The 17,436-nt window shown below is 52.2% G+C and overlaps 7 protein-coding genes across 7 annotated transcripts; 4 read left to right on the plus strand and 3 right to left on the minus strand.

Moving 5' to 3' along the window:
• Positions 1–1,669: 1,669 nt before the first annotated feature.
• Positions 1,670–4,516, plus strand: BDR25DRAFT_276637 (uncharacterized protein). Its single transcript, XM_033687562.1, has 3 exons — positions 1,670–2,092; positions 2,306–2,603; positions 2,719–4,516. The coding sequence occupies exons 1-3, from the start codon at positions 1,910–1,912 to the stop codon at positions 4,014–4,016; spliced, it is 1,779 nt and encodes a 592-aa protein (XP_033553837.1). The 5' UTR covers positions 1,670–1,909; the 3' UTR covers positions 4,017–4,516.
• A 152-nt stretch (positions 4,517–4,668) lies between these two features.
• On the plus strand, positions 4,669–5,876 carry BDR25DRAFT_276641 (uncharacterized protein). Its single transcript, XM_033687563.1, has 2 exons — positions 4,669–5,061; positions 5,271–5,876. The coding sequence occupies exons 1-2, from the start codon at positions 4,981–4,983 to the stop codon at positions 5,688–5,690; spliced, it is 501 nt and encodes a 166-aa protein (XP_033553838.1). The 5' UTR covers positions 4,669–4,980; the 3' UTR covers positions 5,691–5,876.
• Positions 5,877–6,239: 363 nt separating this feature from the next.
• Positions 6,240–7,322, minus strand: BDR25DRAFT_276644 (glycoside hydrolase; the record flags this gene model as incomplete). Its single annotated transcript, XM_033687564.1, has 1 exon — positions 6,240–7,322. The coding sequence occupies one exon, from the start codon at positions 7,320–7,322 to the stop codon at positions 6,252–6,254; it is 1,071 nt and encodes a 356-aa protein (XP_033553839.1). The 3' UTR covers positions 6,240–6,251.
• Positions 7,323–7,921: 599 nt separating this feature from the next.
• Positions 7,922–9,757, minus strand: BDR25DRAFT_251503 (Inosine/uridine-preferring nucleoside hydrolase). Its single transcript, XM_033686127.1, has 6 exons — positions 9,654–9,757; positions 9,581–9,595; positions 9,318–9,522; positions 8,958–9,268; positions 8,878–8,883; positions 7,922–8,831 (listed from the first exon to the last, which is right to left on the minus strand). Exons 1-6 carry the CDS (start codon positions 9,699–9,701, stop codon positions 8,250–8,252), a joined length of 1,167 nt encoding a protein of 388 aa, XP_033553840.1. The 5' UTR covers positions 9,702–9,757; the 3' UTR covers positions 7,922–8,249.
• Positions 9,758–9,917: 160 nt separating this feature from the next.
• Positions 9,918–12,108, plus strand: BDR25DRAFT_276648 (uncharacterized protein). Its single transcript, XM_033687565.1, has 2 exons — positions 9,918–10,578; positions 10,685–12,108. Exons 1-2 carry the CDS (start codon positions 10,209–10,211, stop codon positions 12,058–12,060), a joined length of 1,746 nt encoding a protein of 581 aa, XP_033553841.1. The 5' UTR covers positions 9,918–10,208; the 3' UTR covers positions 12,061–12,108.
• A 383-nt stretch (positions 12,109–12,491) lies between these two features.
• Positions 12,492–13,228, minus strand: BDR25DRAFT_42878 (uncharacterized protein). Its single transcript, XM_033698561.1, has one exon. It carries the CDS (start codon positions 13,117–13,119, stop codon positions 12,652–12,654), a length of 468 nt encoding a protein of 155 aa, XP_033553842.1. The 5' UTR covers positions 13,120–13,228; the 3' UTR covers positions 12,492–12,651.
• Positions 13,229–13,239: 11 nt separating this feature from the next.
• BDR25DRAFT_330930 (uncharacterized protein) lies at positions 13,240–17,368 on the plus strand. The gene is made up of 4 exons (XM_033692576.1): positions 13,240–13,646; positions 13,862–15,445; positions 16,511–16,835; positions 16,973–17,368. The coding sequence occupies exons 1-4, from the start codon at positions 13,536–13,538 to the stop codon at positions 17,095–17,097; spliced, it is 2,145 nt and encodes a 714-aa protein (XP_033553843.1). The 5' UTR covers positions 13,240–13,535; the 3' UTR covers positions 17,098–17,368.
• Positions 17,369–17,436: the final 68 nt, after the last annotated feature.

Raw genomic sequence — 17,436 nt, forward strand, 5'->3', positions numbered from 1 at the left:
CAGAACAGAATGTATCCTATCAGAGGTGCTTCGGGATGGGCTATTCAAATTCAAGATAAGAAGTTCTTGAAGCCTCGCCGAGGAGACCCTCGTGTTAGTTCGAGTTCGGCGAACGTCGTCTGAAGAAGTTCATGGGAAACTCACACCCATAAAGAGGCAGCTGAGAATTCCATCTCACAGATACGGCTCAATGGCGCCCATGAGCTAGCCTCAGCTAGGGGAAGAAATTCTAGACCAGACACCAGAGCGGCAGGGATGGTGCCACCAACGCGGCGTGCAAGCCTCGTCATCCACAGTCAGGATGTCCCGGCAGTCAGAAAGGATGCAAGATGGGGAGGCTGTTCGGAACCGGGACGGATTGCCTTTGACACGGTTGGTGACTCGGTCGTCATTGAACGACTGTGTCAAGCGAGCAGAAGAAAAACTTGCGCAGAAATGTCCGTCATCAACAAGCAGCAGGGAGGGGAGGACAACAGCGAGAACAGAGTGGAGTCTACGTTTGCTTGACCGCAACTTAGCGCCCGAGAGAGGAGCCGGAGGGACTCGGGAGGCCGTGTGCCCGGGCCGAAGCATGGACAACCGAGACGGTCGTGCCCTGACGGTGGGGAGCCTCCGCGTTGTTGAGGGTTTGGGTAGGCATATTCAAGGGTTGGCATAGGTCGAAGCCAGAGTCGGCATCTCTCCTATCTCAACGCTTAGCGCCTCTAATCAACCGCAGCCTGTGGCAGCACTAGAACATGAAGGAAGAAGGCGGAGATATTGCTTCTTCTCTGAAATGCAAGCCCCATCTGTCTCTTAATATAGCCTTTTGCGGGAAGGAGGAAACGTAAATATTGGCATTAGACAACGAGAAGACGATTCTTCCCGGCACAGCAGAAATAGAGATGGGACGGTGGACGCCAAAGAGCCACTTCAACGACACAAACCTCGATCAGTGTTTGCGAGTGCGCTGCTCCGGGCCTTCATTGGACGGCAGTATCATACGATACGCAGTAAGCGATTGCTGTTCACGCACTCGGACTTTTGGCCTTGATCGCCCTTCTCTTTCGTCGCGTCCAACAGACATCCCCACGTGAGACAGCATCGCCAGGCGCCGTGAGTGTCGCGAGCGAGGATGAGAGAGTTGAGATCAAAGCGCTGGCGCAGCCCTGGGCTCTCTGGCAATGACGATTTCCGCCAGCCAAGCTCTCCGACAGCACCAAGCCTCCAAGAAATCCCGACCTTGGCCTCCAAGCGGGATGTTTCGGTCGAGTCTCAAGCTGATGGCTGGGCGGCAAGCTGATGCCACGCCGAGTCCTGGCCTGCTTGGCTTTGTCTCGTCGCTCTAGCCGCCCACAAGACTTTCAGAGCAGAAATTCTTCCTTCACGCAAGTAGAAGGGTTTTGCGATGCGGCCGGCTACGCACACAACGCCGCGAGCAGCACATTTTGGCAAAAGGACTGCAGGTGACGGTAAGGGTTGCAGGCTACTCTCTGGCATCCTAGCTAATTGCCAAGGGCTTGGCACCGCGCGAACGACCACAGTGGCGTGCCTCGGCGGTGATATCCCTGCGAATGTGCGAAGCTCTTTTGCAGGTGTTGGCGAATCGGCGTCTTGTGTGACGGGGCTGAGTCCAAGTACTAAAGCATTTCTTGGTCCGGCGGGCCCAGCCTTCCTCCCCGCCTGCTTCCTACTTCACTCCTCCCATTCCCCTCGCTCGTCCTGATTTCACCACCACTGCACCTCGGGCCTTGCAGACCTTTTACCCCCAGTGCACCTGCTGATTTTGACTGTCCTGCGTCACGCTGTGTTGACCTCATCACAGCGCAGCTTCCTTGGTATACTTCCGCCTGAGCCCCAGGCTTTGCCAAGCACTTCGAGATCCAACACCAACACCAAGACCTCGACAAATCCCCACCCAAACTCGATCATGAGCGAGGCAACACCCACGCAAAGTGCCGTGCCCGCCGTGTCGACTCCGCAACAGCAACCTCAAGGCACGCCGACCCAGGCAAATGCACCGACTCCTGCTTCTGCCAGTGTAGCTGGCGACCAGCTCATTTGTCAGTGGCAGAACTGCGGTGAACGCTGTCCATCCGCCGAGCAACTCTATGTAAGTGCACTTTTCCTTTGATCAATATTCACTCCCGTCACCGAAAAACGCGCTTTACGACGCGGCGAGTACGACTAATTTGGCTTTTATGTGTTGCGACATCGCGCACATGTTGCCAATGTACGCTCGGACTCTCACGTTGGTCTCTCGTCCCTCCTCGTCGCCCAACCAATCCAATTTCACGTGACTTACCGCTTGCTAAACGTTACCTAGGACCACGTTTGCGAGCGCCATGTCGGTCGCAAAAGCACTAACAACTTAAACTTGACTTGCCAGTGGGGCAACTGTCGTACAACCACTGTGAAGCGCGATCATATCACATCGCACATCCGTGTTCATGTCCCTCTGAAGCCGCACAAGTGCGATTTCTGTGGCAAGGCCTTCAAACGCCCCCAGGATCTCAAAAAGCACGTTAAAACTCACGCTGATGATTCTGTCTTGCTGCGCTCTCCAGAGCCAAACCGAGGAGGTCCTCATGGCGGACCTGGCTATCAAGGAGGTGGCGGAAAACGTACGTCCAATTCTTTCTTCTCTTACTTCTCAGCATAATGATCAGTATTCAACCATGCGATATCCCCAATGTCCTCCCTTTCCCTTTTCTTCAAGTCTAACTGCGTGCAACACAGTAGTCGCTGACTTGCAGGCTCTTGCCGCTACAGCGAGCGGATACTACCCCGGCGACGGTGGTATGGGCCCAAATGCAGGTTACGGCCAACAGCATCCTGGAGGCGCCCCCGGTGGATTCTATGGTGGACCTCCCCAGAATTCGGCCTACGGTCCTGTTTACTACGCTCAGCTTAACAACGACTCCTATGAAATCCGAAAGCGCGCGGCTTATGATGCCCTGAATGAGTTCTTTGGCGATGCTAAGCGACGAGCCATTGACCCCACGACCTACTACGATGTCGGCCAGAGACTCATGGGTCTCCAAGGTGTTCAGCTTCCGGTTATCTCCGGGGGCTATCAAACTGGTATGTCGGACTATGGGAATGGAGGAGGCACCATGGTTGCACATGCTGCCCACCCTCCAATGCATCCATACTCCTTGCCCCTTCCCAACTTGAGGACGAAGAGCGACCTTCTGAATATCGATCAATTCCTGGAGCAGCTGCAAAGTACTGTATACGAGAACCCGAATCACGCTGCTGCTGCCGGTGTCCATCAGCCAGGAGCGCACTATGTCCATTCGGCCACCAACTTCCGGTCCAGTAATTCTCCGCCTGGTCTCTCCGGTGCTCACCCGCAGTCTTCGCACGCTACTGCTGTTGCGTCCGCAAGCACCGAGACTCCCGCCCTGACTCCAGCATCCAGTGTCTTGTCCTACAATTCGCAACATTCTCCCGGATCAGGACACTCAGGCAGCACCGTTTCCCCAACATCAAGAGCCCCAATTGGTAGCATGTACCCCACTCTCCCGTCAGTCAGCGCAATGTCCGATATCTCGACTGCTGCTCCCTCGACTGGCTTGGCACCTGCCTTTGATGCCGATGGTCGCCGCCGATACTCTGGAAATCTTCTTCAGAAAGCTGCCCCGGACCGACGTGGAAGTGAGCAAATGGACACCTCTGAGGATGGCGCATCACCAAAGGAATCCCGCCGTAGCTCTGAACAGGATAATTTGCACCACAACGTGAACCAGCTGGCCATACATTCTCCCAAGGTAGACCCTGCTTTGTCCCTGAGGTCCCCGAGCCAAGTGTCATCTACCTCCACAGAACAAGCCAACGACAACTCACAACAATCCTGGGTCGAAAATATCAGAACAATTGAGAGACTTAGGGCATATATCAAAGACAAGCTCGACCATCGTGACTACCTTGAGGATGAAAACGATTCAGCCGCTGCGAAGGCCGAGTCCCGAGTGAATGACGATGCACACAATCTCTACCCTGTTCTACGAGCGGTGCAGGAAGGGAGGGAATAAAAATTATTTTTTTCTATTGGTGCTATCACATTAAGAGCATTGTTGAACGATCTCGGCTCTTACGGAACTCAACTCTTGTTTGGAGCGACGATTATTGGCGTTCACGGTGTGGCTAATGAATGGGACATTCGGTAGGTATGATGGGGTATGCGGTTTTGTCTATTTTCTTATGTGTTGTCGTCCGCGTAATGCGTGGACTACTGTTGGGTTATGTGGTTATCTCAGCAAGTGCTGTTGGGATTAGTAGTGACATCGGCCTCTTTTCTGCATCTTGCGCATGTACGGTCGCTACGGTGAAATGACCGAAGGGAGGAAGTTTCTGTTTTTCGGTTCTATTCTACGGCTGGATTATGCCTACAACTACCTCTTTGTTATATCACCCTACAGTAGTGCTGTTTAAGGGCTTTTCGCAAAACTGCAGGGGAATGAGATGAGATGGACATGGGCACCCTTCTTCAGTGTTTAGTTTGTATTTCCAGAATGCAACTTCTCGTCCAAATACACCCGATCTCCTCCACTCTGAAAGTCCAGCCACTTTTGAGCTCCACGGAATATTCCAAAGTTTCTAACACTCTTATCAAATGCCAAGCCATTGACTAATGTGGTTTAAACAATCCCCCACATGAGCACAAAGATGCTTTGGCATCATCCCGCGACCCACAAGCCACATGCCCACACTTCCTTCACCTGGGCTTCGCGATCTTTGAACCGATCTGATGACGGGAAAAGAAAAAGTAAAACCACGTACGACATGTGATAACCTACCCACTCCAAGCCCAGCAATCTTGTGTCTCCAACCACGTCGGTCCTCATCCTGACCTTCCCTGCAAGCCCCAATAAGAATTACACATCGAGTGCGACGTCACTGAACCAAACATTTCAGATTTCGCAGCCACGGTTGTACACTGGTGGATTGTATTGGATTGTATTGGATTTTGAAAGAATCTGAGGAAAAAGTGAGAACATGCCTACCTGGGGTCGCGGCGGTGCGGGAAATATCGTTAGTGAAGCACAGGTTCAAGAGCAGGCAAGGAAGGTTGCAGAGGTTAGTTGTTGCTTTCTTTGGTAGCGCACATTCGACGTATGAGATGGTGTCGCAGCACGAAGTTCTCCAATGGCCGCCCTGCTATCCCGTTTAAATCTGTATCCTCGAAGACGACCAATAATTGAGCAAGCTTCAACTCCACTCCAAGCCTCAACTCTTACCTGCCCTCCTCTCACATTGGTAGTCAGACTGACACCCAACTCACCCAGGATCTCGAAGCTAATCGCTCTCTAACCTCCTCCGCTGCCCCAGTCGCGCAATCCTCGCAACCACAAGAATACGCCTACTCCGGACGCGGCGGCGCCGGCAACTGGTACCAGCCCTCTGAACTCGAGAAACAAGGATCGTTCGTCGAGCCCAGTGACTCCACCGCTATCCCCACATCCACAAAGCCGAATATCTCGACGCCATGGCATCCGGAAAATCAGGAGATGCCTGTTGCTCGAGCGGGACGAGGAGGCGCGGGGAACTTTGTCTGGAAGGATGAGGAGAAGGAGAGGGTGAGGAGGGAGGAGGAGGAGGCAAGGAAAGGGGAGGTTAAGGAGAAGGTGGAGAGGGATGTTGAGTTGGGGTTGGCGAAACCTGGGGCAGCTGTTTTGGGGGGTGTTAAGGCGGGGAGGGGTTGGTGAAAGAGAACAGTTTGAAGTGTGGGTTGAGTGGGTACCACAGCGTCGAGACGGTAGAAAAGAGGAAGATAGGATCGGTTTTCTTAGTCACGCGATTCCTCCCTAATATCCGCCTAGATGTCTGGGCGAACTTCATGCTGATTGTATATCCTCTTCGTTGTTGATTAAATTCGAGCAGCAATTATGAACGACTGACCAGCTTTTCTCCTAGGTGCCGTACTATGTGTCAACATATCTTCAAGTACTAGTTCGTATTTCACCCATCGTACACAGAACCGAGGCGTATAGGCAACAATTTCTAGAATCTGTGATTTGAACAAGGGCTTGGTCCAAGACTATAAAGATTTCTGTCCTAAGTCACGCCCTCGAAGCTGTTATGTATCTCGCCACTATTAGACACAGTTCCTAGTCATACATCAGTAACCGTTTAATTGTCAATTCAATTACACATTTCTTCACTCCCATATATACATACATATCGTTTTGCCCAATTCAGTCAACCCCAGTCATTCTCTTCCTTAAACTCTCCCTCCCCATTACCACCCACATACCCGAACCTCCAATCTAATCCCTCAAAACCTCCGCCACAGCATAGTAAGCCGGTTTCTTCGTATAGTTTGCGCTCCACAAACACGGCACACCCTGTCCCGAAAACACATCCGGAACCCAGGACAAGGGGTCCCAGAAATCCCAAACAGTAACCCCAACACAATCCTCTGTATCCTTACACGCCTTGACCGTGGCCGCATAATCCTTCGCTTGTTGGGCCTGCTTCTCATCGGAATCTGGCAATGTGGTGCGCACATCGAGTTCCGTGATTGCGACTTCTAGGCCTAGGTCTGTGAACTGCTTCATGGATGCTTTAACCTCGTCATACGACGGTGCCTTGCCGGTTGTGAAGTGGGCCTGGAAGCCGAGGCCGTCGATGGGGATGTCCTTGGCTTGGAATGATTTGACCATGGATGCGATAGCCATAGACTTGTTGTTCACTCTCTCCACATTATAGTCGTTGTAATACAACTTGGTCCCTCGGCCAACATACTTCTTCGCGAACTTGAATGCCAGTTCTAGGTACTCTGGCCCAATCGTCCAGAGCCATAGATCGTTGCGGTAAGTCCCGTCGTCGTTGAAAGCCTCGTTCACAACATCCCAGGCATAGCACTCGTTTTTGTAGTAATTGGCTTCATGTTTAATATGGTTTTCCAATATTCCGATGAGCTCACTTTTGGTGTAGTTTTTGCTTGTGAGCCAGTCTGGGAGTTGCGAGTGCCAGAGTAGATTATGGCAGCGCCGCATCTGGTGGTTCTGAATCGCTGGCTTGATGATGGCGTCGCCCATTGCGTAGTTGAAGACGTTACGGGAGGGCTCGATGTACATCCATTTCTGGCCGTTAGCCGGGGTTACTTGGCCGAATTCAGAGGTATTGTAGGCGATGGAGAGGTATTTGGTGTTATTAAGAGAGGGGTTGTCGATTGCGGTGCCAAAGTAGAGGAGTCCGGCTTTTCGGGCGAGGGCGTTTAGGCCTTCTGGTTTGCGGGCGTGGTCGTTGCCATGGTCGTAGTTTGCAGCTGGAGCCGGAGCGGCGATGGATAGAGAAGAGGTGGCGAGCGCTACGGAGAGAGTTGTGAACCTCATTTTGCGGCGAAGGCGTTCTCGTCTTCTGCAGGATTTGAAGGAGAGTGCGAAGAGCAGTGAGACCTACATTCCCAACCACCTATACCTCGAATATATACCTATACTCCCATCATCCACCTACCCATTCCCCAAGAGGGGTCCAAGGCCCAATCACCCGGTGCTCCCATGATCTAGAATCTCCAAATAGCAATTGAACCAGGTTAACGTTCCCATCATCAATCCAAACACCGGGGCTCCGCGATGAGCTAACAGCGTGAACAGGAGATCATAATCGGATAAATTGTGTCCTGGCGAGGAACGTTAAAGTGGATCAACGAAGCTAAGCTTAACTAGGATTTGACGGGTGGAATTGGTACCTTTTTTATATTGCGAGATGCTTAGTGCAAGAATGAATATAGCCGGGTTTGAGGGTTTCCGTTGATTTGGATGGAGACTGGGCGATCGTATTATTATTTCGAACGAATGGTACACATTTATTTTGCGGGTGACGAACGGCAGTATTGCCGTGTCTTTTCGTACTCTGGGTATTGCGATGGAGTGGTAGTTCTTGCTCTGTGATCTCGTGAACCGCAGGGGGCAAAATCAACACTTTGTTAGCTACCCCGCAAGGCTCAGGGTCTCCACCCACCCGACTACTATGTGGCGTCGACGGAGAAGTTCAATGAATTTGGGGTTGAATATGAGGAGCCGCGGCGTTGAAAGATGCCCGATATGCGCTAAGTGAACAGGCTAAATGCAGCCACCTTCTGGAAGTCTTTTGCTCCGGGAGGCGTTCCTGAAATTCCGCCATACTGTGTACGCATGGCCCTTTGTGTTTGTAAGGCTGAAGGGAACTTTTTGAATTTCCTGATCTCTGCAAATTGAGGCCTGCTCCATTGGCAAGGGATATTCGTGGCAGAACGCTAAACACAAAACACCGCAAACCAGTTATGCCAAGCCTTCCAAAATTCCTTCCTTCTTCAAGTCTTCAAGCGAGACCTTTGCCATTGGACTGACGCTGTCAGCGCTCTTCAGGCAGCTTTCCACCATCTCCCAGAATCGAGGCAGATCCAAGCCACGTGGAATTCGACAGCCCCCTTCTCCCAGCGGGAGCTTGGCCACCTTTGTTCGTCCGAGCTCTCCGACGTTGGTCTGAGTGACAGAATGTGCTCCCTCAGTCACGATGTCTACCTTAAAGCGCTCTCCTCCCCTGTCATCGAATATAGATGGTTCGATCGCAGCGGCGACGGCGAGAGGATCATGAAGTGGCGGCCCTTCCGTTAAGGCGAAAACCTCGGCGTAGGTAGCGGCGAAGAAGGACGTGATCTGTGTGAATAGTGCACGGAGAGGAGATGGCGTCCCACTCGTGTCTACCGTGGAGCGGTCAAGAGGTTGATCTGAGCCGTAGAGTAGCGTGTGGCGAATTGTCTCAGTGCAAAGGACCTGGTGGCTGAGGTCAAGCGGGACAAGTGTTGTCTTCGGAATCAGGACAGGGTTGGCGAAGATGGACTGCGCAGCCTCGGGGTCGCACTAGTAGGGTAAGATAGGCTTGCAATTGAATCCGGGGTCCACTTACATAAATCTAAAGGTGGTGTTAGTGAATCTTGGTCTTTCGAAGAGACTCGAAAGGCGGGAAATGGCACGGCGAGCACATACATTAAATTCGGCATAAGCCGTCCAGTTACCAAACCGCTCCCCCTCTCCTTTCACTTTACCCATTGGGGCATTCGTAAAACCACCGCCAACCGCGCCTCCCATGATACTAAGACCCTTCAAATGTGCTGCGAGATCGGGGTACTTCTTGAAAACCAATCCGATATTCGTGAGGGTGCCTGTCGAAACGAGCCACGCGGAGTTCGGTGGTGTAGCAATTAGAGCCTTATACATCGCTTCAAGGAAGTCGACATCGGTGATTGCTGGTTCGAGGGGTTGCGGAAGCAATGTAACCCCATCGAGACCAGACTCGCCTGGAAGCCCTCAGCTGTTTGTTTCGCAGGTGTGCATGTGTTCAATTACCGTGAATGTCAGCAGCGTGTACCACCTCGCGCGTTATTGGCTTTGCTGCACCCGGATAGACCTTGATGTGGCCTTTGCCCATAGCCTCTAGCATGCCACGGGTGTTGAAGGTAGTTTGGTCGAGCGGAGCATTGCCGTGGACGGTGCTGACACCAAGCAGTTCGACTCGCGGGTCGTGGGAGCTAAGAAGGAGAGCGTAGGCATCCTAGTATTGAGAGCAGCGTGAGCGGTTCCTCCGGATGGCGACGGTCAGGACTTCATACATCGTGTCCTGTGTCCTGTGGTATCCATTATGTCAGCGGCCAATTCGAGGAGAGATTGGGGAACGCGACATACACAATCAAGCCAAAGAGGGATCTTGGAGCTGGTAAGGTCTGCAGCCATGCTTTTGTCTGGATATATAAGATGACTTCAGCGAGTGGTGGAAAGTTGCAAACAACTCGTTTCTGTAAGAAGACAATTGTGCGATGGGATTGGAGTCAGACGCGGGGTCCAATGTGGCAGGTGGGATGAAAGCGTAGATTGGCTCGGCGCCACTGGTGAGTGAATGTGTCGCTGTGGCGCACCCCCTGTCCAACGCCAATTCATGCATTGTTGAGCGAAGTAGCATGCTCCTTCATATTCAGGCCTCCATCACTCACTCTGTCGCACCAGGATTTGAGAGCAAGAGGCCCTGCGTTTGCTCCGTGTGCTATCTCCAGGGGTAACGACCTGTCAGCCCTCGCATCCCTATCCTTCGGGATCCGATTGCCAGCTTCACGTGCTCTATGTGGGCATTTCTTTCTCCAAATCGTCAGTTTCTCTTTGAGGAATCTAAAACTTTCTATCGACAACAGATAGGCTAGATATTGATAAGGAACGGCGATTCATCTAAACGCCGGGATTCCCACCATGGTCTTTGGATACGAGTTCGTGGATCTGGACCATGACCAGAAACATGCCCGGAGAGTCTTACTCGAATGGTATCCTTTAATGGCGCAGTTATCGGCCCTGGTTGTTCTTGCTTTATTCGTATGCGGCGGCATCCTATCCTTCCTGGCACGACAAGGGCTTGACTATGAACGGCCGAGGTCGCCTTCGTTCAGCAAGCGAGCGGAAGGGAAATCAACGTGGTTGAAGAAGTCCTGTCAGGGAAGCATCAAGCTTTCATGGTGGATGAAGAAACCCGTAGCTGCCAGCTGGGGAACGCGGGGAGAATGGATAGGTGGTGGGATCTGGATGGCATGGCTGTTGTATCTTTCAAGCGCTCAGACCAGCAATGGTAAGAAAGGTTCTAATTCACCAATTCTCTAACAAGCTGGGCTGCTTGATATGTAGTTGTCCTCGTTTCAGATTCGATCTGAGGAAAAGCACCTGACAAACCACAGACTATCTCCATCTCACAAAACGTTTCGGAATCATCGGAGCTTCTCAGCTTCCGCTCCACTACCTCCTGGCCATGCGGTCACCCTATTCGCCAATACAACATCTCACACGAATGTCTCATGAGCAACTGAAAGCATCCCACCAGGTCCTAGGCCGGATCATCTACTTCCTATTCTTCCTTCATGCAACCTTCTACATGAACTTCTTTGTCCTATCTGGGTTCCTTGCGAAGCGAATCAAGGACAAGGACGTTATTATCGGGATCCTCAGCATAATTCTACTCACCATCCTAAGTACTACCGCTCTTGAGCCTCTTCGAAGATGGAACTACCGAGTTTTCTTCACTACACACGTCATCATCGCCAGTACAATCCTCGTCCCACTCTATTTTCACGTAACTCATATCAGAAAGTACGTCGTTGAGACCATTGTAGTTTACACCATTCATCAAGTCTTCCGGAACCTTGGTATCAGAAGATATTCTGGGACTATCAAGCTCCTCCCCGGAACCAATCTTGTTCAGATCTGCATTCCTTTGGACACACCGGAAGTAGCATTCGGTTGGAAACCTGGGCAACACGTCTACCTCAGCCGACCCTCAGGGAAGTCATCCGCTGGGTCATTATATGGTCAGCTCCTCTTATGCAACCAAGCAAATCCGTTCACTATTGCCTCAATTCCAGCAAAGGATGGGGAACTCCTTCTAGTAGCAAGGGCCTTGAATGGTAACACTAAGCACCTGGAAAAGCTGGCCCGGTCTCTATCTACCCACAATGGGACCCATGCCAGCATTCCACTCGCCTTAGAAGGACCCTATGGCGCATCAACCCGCTTACCAGATTTCTCTACCTTCGACAAGGTCTTGCTAGTCGCAGGTGGAGTCGGTGCAACATTCCTCATGCCCATCTACCGCAGCATCGTCGAATCTCCTGACGCAGGCCACTCATCAGTGTCCCGAACCCGGTTCATCTGGGCAGTTCGCAAGCTCGCCGAAACGCAATGGGCATTCCCCGCACGGGACTCAGACGAGCCAGGATTCGAGCTACCGTCACACAACAGCACGATCGAGGTTTGTGTAACGCAGCCTTCTGGTCCGGATCTGCAGGCCAGCGGTTCGGGCGATGATATCGAGCTTGCAGAAGATGGTCAGCTGCTGAGTATGGAAGAGCAGATGGATAAGCTGGGGAAAGGAATGACGGTGAAGGGTGGACGTCCGAGTATGCAGGCGATCGTGGGTGAGACTTTTAGCAAGGGAACCAGGATAGCCGTTCTTGCGTGTGGGCCGAAGGGCTTAACAGAGGAGTTGAGGAGTGTGGTGGGGTTGTGGATTGGAAAAGGTTATGATGTATATTATCATGAAGAGAGCTTTGGATGGTGATGGACTACTAACGTAGAACATGGCCAGGGTAATTCCAGACAGATTTGCAACTTATTGACCCTTTGTGTTATTCCCGCAGGGGTTTTCGCAGATGAAGCCTACGCTAATTACATTCAACGCTAACACGCTGCGGACTAATAGCTTTGCTTCATTGTTAGCCAGAACCGAAGACCTGAACTATAAGCGTGGAAATAATAGCCCTGTACGTGTGACCTACCTGCTTGTCTCCCCGGATTCCAGGACTACGGGTTGGTGATCATAGCATCCAATGATCCTAATCTGCCTGTTGTTGAAGCTGTAGCTCGCTACCGCCGGCTCCTCGCCTTTGGGATCTCGCTACACAGGGCGGGATGCTGCACGCTCCAGAAGGAAATCCATCGCCTCCGAAAACTAGATTTTGTGACTAGTTTCAGAAAGGACCTCACCTTCGCCGAGTACATTGGAAATGCCTCCACCGCTTCGTTATACTGCCGGCTATCAGAATGATGGCGCGAGGTGGAAGAGTGCATAATTTATACGCAGGGGGACATAAGGGTTGTTTATCACTTGTCACAGTTTAAACTGACAGACAGAATAACATCCCAGAGAGCATCATATCATGCGAGCCCTGTTTCCACAACGGCGGGTATGGACCGCATAGGAGCAGCACGACTCACACACAGCGGGCTGATGTACGTGATGTGCGTGATGTGGGATGCGTTTCTTCTGATGCTGCGCACCGATGTCAAACGGCTCCACCGTTTGGCCGTCTCCTTTTTGCGGCGATGCCATCCCGGCTCTTTTGGCTTTCTGGACCACTTTGCTTTTCGCTGCTAGCCCACATGGGGCGCGGTGCTGCAGGCTAAGACGGGGCTGTCTCTGGGATTGGAGTGTTGTCCAAGCTCGCCGCAAAATCGCAGCACAACCAATCACCCGCCGTCGCCGTTCAAGACGACGAGACCTCCTCAGCAGCAACAACACGCACTGCGCCCATTCATCGTCGGTTTCGCGGATTGTGCAACCACTGGACGGCCGTTCCCGCCTCTCTGGAGGTGCTCTCAGCGGGTCTCTGCCACTCATCCACTCATTACTTCTCTTTCCCCTCTTACGTTAATTAGCCCAATCCCCGTCCCCCCAGCGCCGTTGCAGGGAACCTGCATGCATGCAAACAACTCTAACACCCCCCCCCCCCCCCCTTCTCACCACCATCGACGCCTCTCCACGATCGACACTCCCGTCCATGGCATTTCTTCCATAGCCGTTCTGACTTCAATCCACACGGGGGCCCGCTTGTCACGTCACCCGCACTCTTCATCCTGTCTCCGCGCATAGGACGGACTCGTGTCACCCCTTCTCCGGGCCCGTGAAACATTCTACAACGACGTCGGATTGTCTCTGGTTGCCCTTTTCTTCTGGGTGAGATCGCGTTTGCGCACGCTCCGGGGGCTTTGAGAGCGCTCTAGAGCCGTCGGCCCACGCCTGCCTACTCTTCTCCTATGGCCGTGGCATCCCCCCACCAGCCTCCGACGCTTCAGCAATTGACGCCTCCGAACAGCTCTCACGGGGGACGAGGATCGTGGGATTTTGCAGTGCCTTTGGATAACGGGGTGAGTGGTAGACTATTGATTTCCTGGTCTTGCCGTGATGTCACATGCTGCTTGTCGCGGTCCGGCGCCAGACTACTGGCACTATCTGCAACCGCTCCCGCGCACAGCGTCAACTCAACTTCCCGTCTATCAACGAGCCAATTTCTGCCTCACTAGGACGGCATCCCCGAGCCTTACGCAGTGATCAAGATTGCTGACCTTGTTACCCAACACAGAAGACAACTGCCGACCAGAAGCCTTTAATGTCCGAAGACGTCCCCGCCGCGCAACTGCTCTCGTCCCGCCAGCCTCTCGCACCCCAGCCCAATGGCGTAACCAAGCAGCCTCGTTCCAACACGTTAGACTCCCAACGGCAACGCTACGACGAGGATGCAGGATACCTCGCGCCGACTCGGGTCAACGAACTGCAGAGGAAGGGCAGTGACATCAGTGCCAATAGCAGCGACCCAGACAGCCTCCTAGACTACTACAAGAACTCCGAGAGCAAGAATGGGAGCCGAACGGCGTCACAAACCGCGGCGAACAAGAAAAAGACGGCAGGTGGAGCAAATTGGACCGAGGCTGAGAAGGACGAGAACAACTGGATACACCGAGATAAGCTTAAGGAAATCGAGACCAAGGAATTGGAGGAGGCGGGATTTCCAGTTGGACGCACCAGTCGATCGAATAGCAGATCCCACAGCGCCTCAGTGGGTGCTAGAGACCGTAGAAACTCTGAAGCAAACGATGCCGCGCACAATGGAGACGATCGCCATGACAAACGACGGGTGGTCTCCCCTATACCCGCCGAGGATGAGGAGGGGGACGATGATCCGGCGCAGTGGGACCTGCGAACCCCTGATGAAATAGCAGCTGAGAGGGAGATCTCCCCACCACGGAACCATATCATCAGACCTAGCACCTCACGCATCCCTATCGCAAAGACCAGTCCAGCGCCGGTTCCCCACGCGTACGTCGAGCGAGATGTACCGCTGCCAAGATCCCGCAAAGGAAGCGCGAATTGGACCGGTGATGCGATAGCCACCAACGGAGCAAGAGTGAGGAGTGGAAGTACTTCAAGTCAGGTTCTAATGGATGATTTAGAAGGATCTGGGGACCACCTCAAGACTCCACTCCGAGGAGACTTCAGCAGTCCCACGTCTCCTGTCACGGGATCACCTCCAAAAGCAAAGACTCCTGGAAAGCTTGCTCCTATATCGGGGGGCCGGAAAGGCACTGCGCAACGAAGTACCTCAACCGCAAAATCTCGAAACACATCCGCAACATCTCCTGCTAAACGTCCTGGGACGAGTGGTGGGTCTATTTCTCGACCGACTACGGGTCACCGGCCTGAGGGTGACCCACCATGGATGGCTACCATGTACAAGCCCGACCCTCGACTCCCTCCTGATCAGCAGATCATCCCAACACATGCGAAACGGATGCAGCAAGAGCAGTGGGAGATTGAGGGCAAGCATGGTTCCATATATGATCGGGAGTTCAGACTCCTGAACACAGAGGAATTCAACAAACGCGATTCCCAAATTCTTCAGCCAACCGACAATCAAAAGGACGAAGATGATCAACAATGGCCTCTCCCAAGCCCTACGAAAAATAGTCCAGGTCGTCAGGACACGGGCCTGAAATCTCCAACAAACGAGCAAGGCGGTTACAAGCTGACCCCTAAAATACCACAAAGCCCTCGTATTCCATCCCGCAACTCAGGACATCGATCAACAGCTTCTCCGAAGAATACCAACACGACTCGCCTACCCGAGCCGTCAGCAGAAGAGAAGCAGAAGAAGAACTGCTGCTGCATTGTTATGTAGTGTTACTACCATATATTATTTCTTTTCCTACCCTTGTGCTTGCACACCAACTAATGTACAAAGGAGTACATCACCTTTTCTTTGTTTTTGGCGTTAGGGTGCTCCCCCGATAGGCGGGCCAACCATACCTTCGGCCTTCCACCATATTTCGTCTCTGGGCTGATAGCGTACAGCGGCTTGCTGATATACCTTTTCCTTCATTTACAAGTCCCTTCAAAGCGCCGCGCGTTTCGTCACCGGCCACTCTGCATTGCTAGCTAGTCTTCCCCTTTCTCTACTGTCTTCTACTATGTGTTTTTGCAAAGGTGTTTTATATCAATGAGTGTGGATGAGTGCCAAGTGTGGGACGGTTGATGCCGTCATATTAAGTGTATTCTGTTTGTGTTTCTGGGCGGTGTTCGAGACAAGCTTTCCTTATCTTTAAGGCGATTCGACTAGGGAAGGCGAGGTGAGAGTGTAAAAGCGTCGGCTGGTCCAGAATTGCTGGTGTAGGGGCTAGTTAGGAAGGGGTAGAATGGATATAGAATGAACGAGAGCTTCAAATGCTGAAGCAATATTCTAAATATCCGCTGGCCCAAGGCCCTTCACGGCAGTTCTGAACAAAAGCATTTGTGACTCAACTTCAACTGAATCTATCATCTTTAACACGGGTTACCCCCTCAAATATCTGCTTACTATGTCTGTCTCCCCAAGTCAGATAAATCAAGCACCATCTCGAAACCCCACCTCGATTTTTCATCTGTCGGAGGGCGTAAGGGTCGGATCACGTGTGCCAAGCCTACCAAGCCATGGCTCATAAGCTCGCTTGTCGGGCAATCGAACTACCGCCCCAACACACAGATTTCGACCTCGAACTTTTAGACACTGAAACTCCTCCATACCACCCCCATCATCTATCTCTTCGAGGACATCCGATTAATACGATCAGTATGGTATGCAGCTCTTTATCTTCCTCCTATTCCATATTCCTTCGCGCCTCCCGAGATTGTAGCAATCGCGAAGGATGTTGAACGGGAACCAGCGAAAACATGTCTCTAGTACTAACTTCCCCTACAGTCGGACGGAGAAGAGCCCACGTCTCCCGTCGAAGCCGCCGCCGAAGTCGAAGTCAGCGCCGATGCCGCGACAGGCAAAGGCCAGATGTCCGTGCTCGAGGCCCTGAAAGGTGTCCTCAAGCTCGCGCTCATCCACGATGGTCTCGCCCGCGGCCTGCGCGAGGCTTCCAAGGCTTTGGATCGGCGCCAGGCACACATGTGTGTTCTGAATGAAGCGTGCGAGGAAGAGGCATATAAGAAGCTTGTTGTGGCGTTGTGCAGCGAGCATAAGATTCCGTTGATTAAGGTCCCCGATGGGAAACAGCTTGGAGAGTGGGCTGGGTTATGTGAGTGGATTTTTTTTCCCTTGTATTGATTCTAACTGGGGGACGGACTTGGATGGATTCTATTCCTGTCTCGAGGATAAAGAGGAGAATTGCTATAATATTTTTCTAGATCCGGACTAACGAGAAATTAAATACAGGTCAGATCGATCGTGAAGGCAACCCCCGCAAAGTTGTCAACTGTTCTTGCGTCGTCGTTCGCGACTGGGGTGAGGAGAGCCAGGAACGTAGCATCCTGCTCAACTACTTCCAGACTGAGCAGTAAACTTCCCCACCTTCCCCAACTGTTCCCCTGACGCCCTCGCTACCTGTACGACAATTTCAACTTCAATTCGACATTCTCGCCCGTTTGTGCATCGGGTTGGCTTCGGTTTTCGTGGTATGGTCCAGTGATGGATAGTGATCTGGAATGGTTAGATGGATGGGATTATGGGTTTGGGGCATTATCTGTGTAGCTAGCTGGGTGCATGCGGTGTGAGGTTACGTTGCCAAATCCAAAAAAATGAACGTCTGATCAATAAATCTTTTCGTTTGACTCTGCTGTTTTTATCTTCTGAAAGTGAAACTGCATCTAGTCCATTCTGGTTTTTTATCAAACCCATCT

The sequence above is a fragment of the Lindgomyces ingoldianus genome, assembly GCF_010093535.1.
Source record: "Lindgomyces ingoldianus strain ATCC 200398 unplaced genomic scaffold BDR25scaffold_2, whole genome shotgun sequence".
NCBI classification, from domain to species: Eukaryota; Fungi; Ascomycota; class Dothideomycetes; order Pleosporales; family Lindgomycetaceae; genus Lindgomyces; species Lindgomyces ingoldianus.